Below are 13,151 nucleotides of genomic sequence, written 5' to 3'. Positions count from 1 at the left end.
AAATTGTCTTGCATATCCTAGGAACCATTTTCACTGTAGTGAACTGAGCAAGGAGAAACACAGCGGAGGTGAAGTTTAGAAGTAACCGGAAGTAACAGGTCATGGAAGGTGAAGCAGCTCCTAGGAAGAACTTTGGATTTTACTTGAAGTGAACTTGAAAGGCAATGAAAACTTTACATCAGAGGAGCAATTTGGTCTAAAGTACATACAAAGCATTATGTCTATTATATTGTGGACTAACTGAAAATGAAAAAAGTTAGAGAGTGCAGTTAGTTAAGTAGTTATGGCAGTACTACAAATTCAGATGATAGTCTCTTTTGTGCAAGCTAAAAGTGGTAAATATATAACATTTTTAACTATTGGTTTAACAAAGGTATAATACAAAGTTTTACAAAACTATATTTGCAACAATATTGATATACACAAACATTTCTTTTTTGTTTGTTTATTTTAAATTTTAGCTCCTACATATAAGGGAGAATATGCAGTATCTGTATACTACTACAGTTTTAAAGATCTGTGATTACTTTAAAATTTCCTGTGTGTGACTAAAATGGTCATTTTTCCAAATCAATTATTAATTATAGCTGTTGTCAATATTACCTCTAAACTAGGGTCTTTTTTTTTTTTACTTATTAAATTTCTTATTTGGTGAGGTATTTAAAATGTTATCTCAAAAACTTAAAAAAATGAATGAAAGGTAGAAGGAAGGAGGGTGGGAGTGAAAGAGAGAGGAAGGGAGCAAGGGAATATTATTACATTCTTAGAATTGCATCTACAAATCACACTGATTCTGTTAAAAACTAATTAAAATTAAAATTAATTAATTAAACAAGAATGGTAATTTTGGAAATCAGGGCTTATATTTGGGCCACATTTTTGAAGAGCATATTGGGAGTATATCACCATGGATTATATGTGACGGTAAGAGAACTCAAGATGAAATCAAAGTTTTTGTTTTAAGCCATTAAAATAATAAAGTTTCAATTTATTGAGATAACTGTGGATGGAATAGCTTTAGGAGAAAGGATTAGACACTTGATTTTGAAATTGTTGCATATAAAATTCCTATAGATATGAAACTGGAAATAACGAGTAGGCAGATAACAAGGCCTGTAGTTCAGAGGAAAGATTTATCGTAGCCCCAAGAATTTGTGCATAATCAGCATGTATCAGTGAGGTTGGATTTAAGGTCTTGAGACTGGAAGGGAGTAAATAAATTTCAATAGGAAAGTATCATCTGAGGAATAAGCTCTGGGGCTTTCAGAAAGGATCTATAATAAGGGTGAGAAGAAGCAACAAACAGGACGAAGCAAGTGTGGTCAATGATATGAGGGGAAATAAGAACGTGGTGTCCTGGGAGTCAAGTGTGGGAAGTGGTATATGGAGAAACAAGTTTTCAAGGAAGTCTGTTAACTGCTGAAAAATCAAGTCAAACGAAAAGTTCAACTTCATTACAGGATTCAGCAAAATGGGAATCACGGATAATCTTTATAAAAGCAGATTTGTTAGAGTGGGGGCAAGCGGGAGTCTGTGAACAGCCAGTTATGAAGGGTCGGGAATAATAAAGGAAGAGGAATTAAAATAATATTGTAGACTTAAAACACTTTCAGAGAACCTGTGGGAGAGATCACTTCCTCATAGAAACCGGGTAGGGCAGAAATCCTGAGATAAAAGTTAGTTAAGGGGCTGGCATGGTGGCTCACTTGGTTAATCCTCTGCCTGCGGCGCCGGCATCCCATATGGGTGCCAGGTTCTGGTCCCGGTTGCTCCTCTTCCAGTCCAGCTCTCTGTTGTGGCCCAGGAAGACAGTGGATGATGACCCAAGTCCTTGGGCCCTGCATCCGCATGGGAGACCAGGAGGAAGTACCTGGCTCCTGGCTTCGGATTGACACAGAACCGGCCATAACAGCCATTTGGGGGGTGAACCAACAAAAAAGGAAGACCTTTCTCTCTCTCTCTCTCTCTCTCTCTATCTATCTCTACATGTCAAAAAAAAAGTTAGTTAAGAAAAAGGTAACAGTACATAAAATGTTCTTGTGCTTAGATTCCCTCTCTCAGAAAATTCCAGAAAATAGTATCACATTGTTTCATATATATACCTGGAAAGGTCAAATAAGAATATTGGACTTAACAAGGATTCCTGAAGAATGCCACAGTTTCATAGGTGTTAGAATTTGTACAACCTTTTGAGATGAATGTTTAACCCATAGCCTTTACCCACCATTTCCATTTGTAATAAATTATTCTAAAGATGTATTTATGCATGTCCTCAAAAGCATGTTTTAATAATAGCTACTATTTTGAAGCATTTCCTTTAGCCAGATACTGTTCCTAACTGCTTATGTGAGGAGCCAGAGACTCTTCCTGTTATTTCCCTTTTTTGTAATGGAAACACTTAAGTGAATAAAGATTAAATAATTTGCTTCCATAGATGACAAAGCTGATATCTGAACCCAGAAGGGCCAAACCTACAGAATGTAGTGTTTACTATGATTCTGGAACTTCTCCATTCAGAAACACACAATAGTGTTTCTTGGTCCATTATTAATTACAGACCAGGTTTCAAAATAATCAAGTGTCCACCATTTCATAACTTTTCATACTTATAGTTCACTAAAAAGCCTTTTATATAACTTTAGACAAAAAAAATTAACAGTTTATTTAATCAAGATGACTTCTTGTGTTGGGTAGTATACAAAACTAGAGGAGTTTCTGAACATGGTAGTAAAGAAATTACTTGATTGGTCAAAGCTGGGCATTTTTCTTATTTGGGAATTATCTAGTGAGAGGTTCTTCATTACATAAATGATTGAAGATATTACTTCAGGATAATGCTCTTTTGTCTTTTAACATAAGTAAGAGACAGATCAATATGTACAGATATGGCAAATACACAAAACACACTGTTAACTAAAGAAAATGTTCTGCAAGATAATGCATACAGTATGTTTCCATTACAATAAAAAATAGAAGAATGTACAGAAAAGGCTGAAACTTTTCCTAGAGGGTTATATCAGAAAGTGTTTACACCTCTCCTATATGCAATTTCTTCACATATTTATGTGTTATTTGAATTTGCTGGAAACACATATGGAATTTTAAACAAAAATTAAATGAAAAATCAAGTGAAAACAATTAGTTCCTTTAATTTTAATTAGTATTACATTATAGAGTAGCATTGATATAATCAATTTGGATTTTACTAATTTATTTTGTGTATAGTAAGTAGACTTGTGTTCAAGGAAAAATGGATACACTTGGTGTCTGAATTAGGGTTTTCCAAGAAACAGATTCCAAGACAAAGACAAGCAGTAATAGCTTATCTGGGGGAAGTATGAGGGTACCAAAAAAAGTTCCAGTGGAAAATGGAATTAAAAGAACATTTATTTTGGTGTAAAAGATTTTTGAAATCTCTGCATACAAGTACTCTTTAAATATTAACAACGCATTTTATAAATTTTTTTAAAAGATGCACCAAAATGAACTCATATTTAATTCTGTTTTACCATGAACTTTTAGAAGTTCTCTGATGGCAGTCAAGGAAAGAAAGAAAAGGAATTAAGTAGAACATTTGTTATGAAGCAACTTGTACATTATGGATACCTGGAGTTGGACCCCTTTTTGGAAATTTGCTTGCCAACGTGGAATATACACCTTAGAATTACCCCTTTCACAGGTGGAGACAGTGGGAAGAGTTTGACAGCTCCAAGCAGTTACAGGTAGGAAATGCCCCTGTGAAAAAAGCTGGGAAGTTTTCATTTCCATCAATGCTTTCAGGCCTCGTAAAAGAATGACTTAGCCAGAGGAAAAACTTGGGCAAACCCATGTGAATGCTGAGCACTGGAAATCTTGGCCTGCCATGGAAAAGCAGAGGGTTTCAACAGAGCGCTGGAAAACCTGTGCTGAATATAAGTTCCAATAGTGTGTGTAATGAAGACAACCAAATTGTGTTGATTTTTTTGAACGACTACCAACTGAGATTCTCTGAACATAGATTATTTAAGTCTTTGTGCTCTAGTATCACTCAAATCAGTACATACAAATGGATATTCTATGTTCAAATTATCAAATTATTTTTGCTTAACTTATTCCACATTTTAAGTTCTTATTTTTAAATAATTTGAGACTTGCAGTGAAATTGTACGAATAGTAGAAAGAATTCCTAGATATCCTTCACCAAGATTCCTCAGACGTTAAATTGTATTTATTTTCTGTCTCTCCCTACACACACACACACACACACACACACGAAATTTAAACCTCCAATTTCAACCCAAAGACATACAGTTTTAGTCTCCCCCATTCCATTCCGATAAATCTACTGTAAAACAGCAAAAATAAAAGCAGATTTACATCATTCAAACACATTTATTGCTTACTTAATCCTAAACAAAAAGTAGTTTCAAATTGCCAGCCCCAAAATAGGAAAAAAGAAATCTATTAGGTGGATTCTTTTAGCCTGACAACATTCATACATGATCAATGTACAATGTTCATAAGTTATTTGGTCTTACTTTTCCTTCCTTTAATGTGGCTATATTGTCCACTTAAAATATAATCAGATTTTAAATAAATAAATCTTAAAAACATATATAATCAGATTCATATATTTTAATGTATTTTAAAGATTTTTTCTACCTCTATTAAATTTTATGTATATGTAGTTTGAATGTGTTTTTAGAATTCAGAACTATATAAAAAGATATATTCAGAGAAATGTCAATATAATCTCATCCCTTCTACCTGTTTCCAAAGCCCCCATCTTTTCCATTCCATTTTAATCAATATCTACCTGTCATAAGTGTGAAGGGAGCACCTAACAGAAGGTACCACGTGCTGCAGAGTGATCTAGCTACCTCAGAATCACTAATTGGGCCTTTTAAAATAAAAATATGTCTTCCGAATTACTTTTCTCAATAGTAACTTGCTAAAGTTCTAGAATATAATTTTTAAATTTCTCCACATAATATAAAAGCTGTTGATTGCAGATTATGCTATTACACTTAGAAGGTAACAAAAATAGAAAGTTATTTTCATTTAATTGACAGGTTTAAAAGTAAAAATATTCCAAATTGCATATCATATTGTTTTTCACTTTAAAACAAAATTTTTAAATAAATATCCTAATAATGTCTTAGGAGCAGAGACTCTGTTAATACCAGGAAGCCCAACCTTGCCCACACCTCTGGGATTGTCTGGCCTGTATCCCAACACACAACCTACTTGGACCAAGCCTACCTCTTTTCCCTCCCTTCTGTAGATGTGAATCTCAAGATTATTCTTTAATAAATATTCTGTCCACCTAATACCATCTGAGAATCTGCTTCCAGGAAAATTTACCATGGCACTGTTTCTGCTTTTGTAGCTATTTTACTTCTCATGTTTAGTTTTTTAATTTTTCAAAGCATATGTAGTGTCCCACAGCACTTAGAGGTGGTATGACTTTCCCCACAAATTTATTGCAAAGAATGGAATTCTGCATTATAATGGATCCTAGGTACAACAATGTACAAAATAACTCTGTAGACTGTATGTTCAGAAAAATGTGAAAAAAAAGTGATGACAAGTAGAATTCACAAAGACTCAAATATCAAACTGTAAATATTCCAGTTGGCATAAATAAAAAGAAAAGAGCAAAATACATTTAAATGGCAAGGTCATTATGAGAAATGACAGCTCTTCATATAGCAATGTCATAAATGTCAGCAAGATTAAACAGAATGCTGCCTCAAGCTATTTGGAAAATAGACAAAAGGAAGAGATAATAAAGTATGTGATAAACAGTGTTAGAAATAGTTCTCTAAATGGTGATTTCTCTGCCACTACCATTATACTGTAATGTACAAAACACCCCGTTTGTATCTCTTGTTTGGGGTTTTCCACCAGGAATATTCAAATATAATCATATTCAAGACTTAAACAATTAACTATGTTGCTATCCACAAAATAACAGCCAGTGTTCTGATTAAATACGAGAAACCCTCAATCTTGCAAGTTAATTTGAAGCCACTGCCCTCTTAATCCCATTGCATTATAGCATTATAAAAAGTAAAATTCAGTACAAATAGTCACAGTATCTTATCAATATAAGAATTATATGCTGCCATCTGTATCTTGATGAATGATGGACAGCATCTTTAGGAAATAAACGGTCATCAGTCTCCCCTTAAATGGACAGCAATGTGGTGTGCAGAGAGTACTTTTATTTGGAGAGCTACTATTCTGGAAAACTCAGAATACATTAACTCCTCCTATTTGATAATTCTTCAGATATTATTTAGATACAATGACAATTACATTTCTGCTTTATCTGGTTTTCCTCACACAGAGCCTTTAAAACTTCCTTACCTTGTCCCTCACAGGGCCTTCCAAATCCTAGGAAAATCTACTGGGCAGATAATGGTTTTTCATTCACAGCATAGCACCACAACTTTATTTAGTGTACTATCTCCAGATTGATAAACTCAAAGCTACGGAAGACGAGTGAAACACTTTTAGAGTTAAACACTAAACTACCATAAATGAGACTGAAAACAGGTTTGTTTGGTTTTTAATTTTTATTTAATTGACATATAATAATTGTATAATTTATGGGATCTAGCATGATTTATCAACAGATATATACAACATACAATGACCAGATCAGAGTAATTGGTCATCACTTCATAATTTATCATTTCTTTGTATCAGGGACATTTAAAATCCTCCCTACTATTTTGAGATATATATTTCATTGCCTCCAACTGCAGTTATCTACAGTGCTATAGAATATTACAAGTTATCCTTCTTTTCCAACTCTGGGCTTGTATCTGTTAACCATTCTGTCTCTATCCACCACCCCTGCTCATGCTTCCCAGCTTCTGGTAATCGTTATTTCACTGTCTACCCCTGGGAGATCAACATTATTTTAGCTTCTGCATGTAAGTGAGCACATGCAGTATTTGTCTTTCTGTACTTGACTTATTTCACTTCACATATTTTCTCTGGGACCCTTCATGCTGCCACATTCTAAAATATATCTTATCATGGGTAGAGCAGTTGCATTATAATAGGGTGTTTTCAATTCCTTCTTCCAATCTGAAAGGATAGTGATGTAATTCATTTCACTTATAATAAATCATGATATCCATTGTAATCATTGCTGATATTAATTTTAGCTGTTTTCTCTTAGGTCAAAAAATAATACAAAAAAAGATTACAATTCATCTTCTCTAAAACACTTCCTTTCTCAACATATTGCCAATTTTTGGCCTATATAAAATTTCCCCAATTCTGAAAAATTTCTTTTAATATTCCCTTCAAGGCAGGTTAACAGACTACAAATTTCCACAATTTGTGTTTGTGTTTGTCTTAAAAAAGAAAGTCTTTATTGCTATTTTATTTATAAAGGATAATTTTGCTAGAATCCCAGGTTATTATATTTTTCTTGTTCAATACTTTAAATGTTTTGTTTCCTTTTCTTCTTGTTTACACTTTCTGAAGAGAAAGCTAAAGTATTCTCTATTCTTGTTTCACTATAAGTAACATGGTTTTTCCCCCTTCTAGCTTCTTTTAGGATTGTCTGTGTCCCTTTAATTTTCTGAAGTTTAAATCTAATATATCTTTTGGGGCTGGTGCAGTGGTGTAGTGGGTTAATGCCCTGGCCTGCAGTGCTGGCATCCCATATGGGCACCTGTTCGAGACCGGCTGCTCCACTTCCAATCCAGCTCTCTGCTGTGGCCTGGGAAAGCAGAGGAAGATGGCCCGAGTCCTTGGGCTCCTGCACCCGCGTGGGAGGCCCAGAAGAAGCTCCTGGCTCCTGGCTTCACATCGGCGCAGCTCTGGCAGTTGCAGCCAACTGGGGAGTGAACCATCAGATGGAAGACCTCTCTCTCTCTCTATGTAACTCTGTGTAATTTATTTATTATTCAAATAAATAAATCTTTTAAAAAATCTAATATATCAAAGCATATATTTTTGTATCTCACTTGAATTCTATAAACTTCCTAGATGTGTTGTTTGGTGAAAATTCTTGAAAATTCTCAACTGTTATAACTTCAAATACCTATTCTCTTCTTTTCATTATCTTCTGGCATTCTTATACATGTGTGACACCTTTCAAATTGCCCTATGGCTTTTAAATATCGTTTGTGTGTTTGTTTCCCAGCGCTTTTCAGATTGGAAAGTTTCTGCTGACATACCTTCAAGTCCACATTTTTTTTTTCATGACTGTGTATAATAGACTGATAAGTTTTCCTCATTTCTGTTATGGTGTTATGGAAATAAAAAAAGAAAGTCAACTGTTGGATTATATTAAAGTATGAATATTTATAAAATAATAAAAACTGATGATATCAAATTTTGGTGAGAATGTGGAACAGCTAATTTTTAAAATGGTTGAAAGTCTTGCTTTTACTATGCTGCAGTGAAAAACAAAAAAAATAAATGATAAAAGCAAGACTTTTCAACCATTTATAATGCTGCAAAAAATACACTGAATTTCATGAGATGATTTGGGCCAATGGTGAGGAGGGAACATCTCCACCTCATTGCCATAGTCTTTCTTTGAGACACATCCAGTAGCATTCATCAATATCTAATGGACACTCATTCATGTTATTTTTCCCATTTTTAAAAATTTTCTATTAATGTATACACCTTTATGGAGCACAGTGAAATATTTCAGCAGATGTATATAGTATGAATTGACCAAATCAGGCAATCAGCAACCCCCTACCTCCCCACCCTTCTTCCATGTTCAAAGTCTACCAGCTCCTCTTCTCCAGTTCTTTATAAAGTATACAATACATCTTTGTGAGCTACAGTCACCCCACTGTGCTGTGGGACACTAAAACCCATCACGTGTACATGTGTGTTGGTTCCATCTATTCCAATCTCCTTTTATTGTCCTGAGTTCTCAGCTTTTAATAATCACTCTTCTATGTTCAGTAGTGTTACATTTTGGTGATGGGTTGTCAGATTCACTCTGTCAGGATCCTTCTATCCTTCTTTCTCTAACAGAAAAGCCAAAACTTACCAGATTCACAAACATATCCTATTATTCCCAATTCTGTGACCATTTCTAGTCATTCACGTGGTGACCCACATGGCATTCCTGGCTCCTGGGTTCAGCCTAGACCAGCCTTGGCTGTTGCAGACATATGGGGAGTGAACCAGTATATGTAAGATCTCTCTCTCTCTCTCTCTCTCCCTCCCTCCCTCCCTCCCTCCCTTCTCAATCTGTAACTCTGCCTTTCAAGTAAATAATTAAACATTTTTTTAAGAAAGTGATCTTCTTTCCATTGCTAAATATCATTCATGGTATTTCTATATATTGCCCCACAACAACAATCCTTTCAAAATACCAACCTGAAAATCCTACCAGCAGCTCAGTTTCTTTACTGTTCTTTTGTAAATGTTTGCTGCTCCACTATAGGATCCTTAATGTTTGAATTGAGGTCAATCCTAATGTTACTAAAATGTTACTACATCAAAACCCATTGATTATATAAACCACTTGCTAATATGACTGTGAATTTTTATCAGATCCAATCAAAAAGAACCATATTCCCTGAACTGAAGGATGCAAACTTTCAGTAAGACCTGGATCATGGCTGCTGAAGACTGCTTGTGTAGGGATATGGAGAGAAGGGAACATTCACTCCAAGGTTTCTCAAGCCCTGTCACTCAAAGAGTGCTCTGAGAATCACCAGCATCAGTAGTAGCTCCAATCCAATCAGATCTACTGAATCTTCATTTTATCAAGATCCCAACTAATTCGAAGCCTTATCGAATTTTGAGAAACACCGCTTTGTTAACTATACCTAAAGTACTTCTTCATAGGTCCTTTGGTGCATGGAATACCATCTGGTACTAGCTCCAAGGAAATGGGTAAATTATAATGGTAGTCACTAATATTTTTCCCATGTACAATTAAAGTAATAAATGAATAATATTCAGAGTATCATATGTGCATATATCATATGATATTACTGTGTTAAATATAAGTAAATATTTATAATTGTAATTACTTGTTTAATATTGTGACAAGCTATTTAAATGCATAATTCTAAGTTCAGTTTATTTCTATATTTAATGAGTCATATCTTAAAAATATAAGTAAAAATATCCAAAAAATACAGCATAAAATATATATTGTGGTAGTGATTACATGTCAATTGATATGAACATAAATCTATTTAAAACCAGTTTTAATATTTTGAGGACAAAGTTAATACAAAGTTGATTATACTATTGATATTCTCAGACTACAATGTGGCTAATGAAAAACATTACTTGGAAGAGAAACATGCAGTATACCATTTTATTTTTGTTTTCACATTATTATTACTATATCAATGTAGGGCCTCTTGAAATATTTGAAGTTATTTGTTTATTTTGTATATTTGTAAATTTACCCAATAGACCATCTTTAAATTAATATTTGTAAAATGTTGAGATCACATCAACAAGTATGGGTCTACCCCCATATCCAAACTGGGGAACTCATACCCTTTCACTCCAATTTACCTCACAACAGTGTATGAGAAATATCATCTGTAATACACACCCAGGGACTCTGACAATGTCTGTTCATAGATTTTATAGCAGTGAGACTTATTTCTTAAGTTTTTCTTAAAGAGTGTGTAGAAGATGTGATAGAACACTTCCAAAAACACATTCCATCTTGGAAACATTGAGATGACCTTCCTAAATGTGGTAAGACAAGAAAGGCAAGGAGGACTGATGTTGGGAGAGATGGAATAGTTTCCACAAAGCAGCAGAAATATGTAGCATCTCAAGTGAGGAAAACACCAAGAGATTAAGTCAGGGGTCATAGCTTAAGCCCAGTAAATCCATAGGAATTCTGTCCTTTCCCATTTGGGAAGAAATCCTCTGAGGAAAAAAAAAAGAATGGTAAGAACGGGACTTTAAATAGACTCTAGTTAACAGAAGGCAGCAGGACTGAGAAAACAATGAAAAAAATCCCCTGGACTCTTCACATGGACAAATGGGGAAGCTTCGGGTGATATAGTGAGTAATTTCTCATGCATGAAGCAAACAGATAGATAGTTTTAATCTCTGTTATTGAACAGCAATACTTAAACTGGTTGACAGGTAACAAGAGTTGTTTGAACATCTGTAAACTACAACTGCTGTGTCCTGTCCTCCCCTCTAGAAGCCTCAAACCTCATTATGGAGAAAAAACAAGCATGCAAAGAAATTGAAATAATAAACATGTTACTGAACAACACTTAAAATTCACCAAGCCTTCACCATGTACCAAGAAGAATGCTCCCTACTTACAAAATAACCACATGTACAGCAATATAATGAGGTTCCTCTTTGTTATCCTTGTATTATAAGTACACAGAGCCCCCAGAGAGGTTAGGCAAACTGCTCAAGGCAATCAACACACAGTCACAAATGAACAAGCCTGATGTATAAATCGAAGAGGCAGATTATGCTCTGGCTCATAAATATCTCGTAGTTATACGGGCTACCAAAAACAGAAACAGAAAGTCAATGCTATAGGAAGCATAATGTGTAAGAGTTGTCATTTGTATTAGTGAGGAATTTACTTATTATAATAGGAATATGAAAAATACCCCTAATATATATGCATAGGATCTTCACTGGTCTTTTCTGACCTTGTTATTTATGGGAGCACATATTGCCTTCACAGATAATATATTGAACAGCCAGAAGCTAGTGGTCAATTTTGGGCTTACTGCAAACCCCTGGATTCAATGGCTCTAGCTCCCTTTACTTCCCAGTGTGTGCAAGGATAAAGTTAATAGTGTATGACTAATGGTATCATAAATTGCCAGCCACTACTTAGCTATCTGCAAGCTGCTTGTCACAACATATTGAGTTTGCTCATCCCTACTCCCTTTCTTATTATCCACCACCAACTCTTTCTTTATGACTTTGTGCTTCATGAGAGAAACAGAAAACTGGAGCAAATTCATGGAGTTCTCCACTGCACTCCAGATGGTTGATGTGTGCAAGCTTTGAGATATCCAGTAAATCAATGGATGCATGCTGCTAAATATCTCCTTAATCTTTCCCCTACAGAATGACCTTAAGAATTTCATCTAAAACCTGGACATAATTCACATGGTATTCAATCAAATAAAAAGAAGTTCTCATCCCACCAATTAGAGTTTATGCTTCTAAAGTCACACAATAAACAAATTGAAATTATGAAAGCAATAACTCTAGAATAGAAAAAGAAAATGTGGTTGGATGCTCACTATTGTGTAGTACTGATCCTAGTGCTTTAGCTCAATAGAATCATCAGTTGAGTTTTTAAAAACTAGCTTTACTAGTACTATTTTAAAGATAATTTGAAAGCACTCTAGATATGTCAGATAAATCATCCAGTATAAAAATTGTGCTTTTGGTAAATGGGAGTGCCTTTAGAATATGGAAAAGATGAGATCTGGAAATGAAATATAATAATTAATAAGAGAAATAAATGATCAATTAGTCTAAATAGAAACCAGAAGTAGAAGGAATGTTCTTGAAAAATCTGTCAACCCCATCCACTCAATCCCCAGAAAGCCACTGCCATCTTGATGTTCAAACTTAACATTTTGTATTAGTCTTCAAGCCCCTGTCTGTGTGGAAACCTCTGAAGGTTTTCTTGACATCCAACTTCACTCATGAAAGTCAGTTTTCCCTTTGTTCAACTTTGGTAAGAACTCCGAATTTACTTTTATTATACCACTGATCACATTACCTGATGACTATTTATCTGACTTGCTCACTTTTCAGTGGTGGAAATTTTAGTATTCATTTCCACAACGAGGATATGATATAAGTGTTGGTCATTAGATACATTATGGATGGCAGACTGGATAACTAAATGAATAAATGAATGCCATAAAGAAGGAAAAAGAAAAGACTTGAACTCTGTTGCCCTTGGGTGTCCTTTAGCCAATGGATGGAAAGATAGTGTTGTCAGGTTTAGCACATAAAAATATAGGATGCCAAATTAAATCTGAATTTCATATAAACAAAATATGATTTTTCAGCATAGCTATGTTCCAAATAATGCATGATCATCTTGTGTTTTATCTGGCAACCCTTAAAGCATAAAGTCATAGATTTCAGCTCAACAGAAAAGAATTTTTATAACAGTCAACAATAATACAATTTTCAAG

At 34.5% G+C, this 13,151-nt stretch overlaps 1 protein-coding gene across 1 annotated transcript in view; it reads right to left on the bottom strand.

Moving 5' to 3' along the window:
* The window catches only part of LOC149127562 (dolichyl-diphosphooligosaccharide--protein glycosyltransferase subunit 4-like), a 72,890-nt gene extending 63,828 nt beyond the window's left edge, over positions 1-9,062 (bottom strand). Inside the window, exon 1 of the mRNA XM_089328719.1 lies at positions 9,020-9,062. Coding sequence (XP_089184845.1) covers positions 9,020-9,062 — 43 coding nt within the window. The remainder of the gene's footprint in view (positions 1-9,019) is intronic.
* Between the last annotated feature and the right edge of the window lie 4,089 nt (positions 9,063-13,151).

Source organism: Oryctolagus cuniculus, chromosome 3 (assembly GCF_051225735.1).
Source record: "Oryctolagus cuniculus isolate XC-2025 breed Fujian yellow rabbit chromosome 3, ASM5122573v1, whole genome shotgun sequence".
Taxonomy (NCBI): domain Eukaryota; kingdom Metazoa; phylum Chordata; class Mammalia; order Lagomorpha; family Leporidae; genus Oryctolagus; species Oryctolagus cuniculus.
Note: the sequence above shows the minus strand (reverse complement) of the source record. Positions and strands in the feature narration are given on the sequence as shown.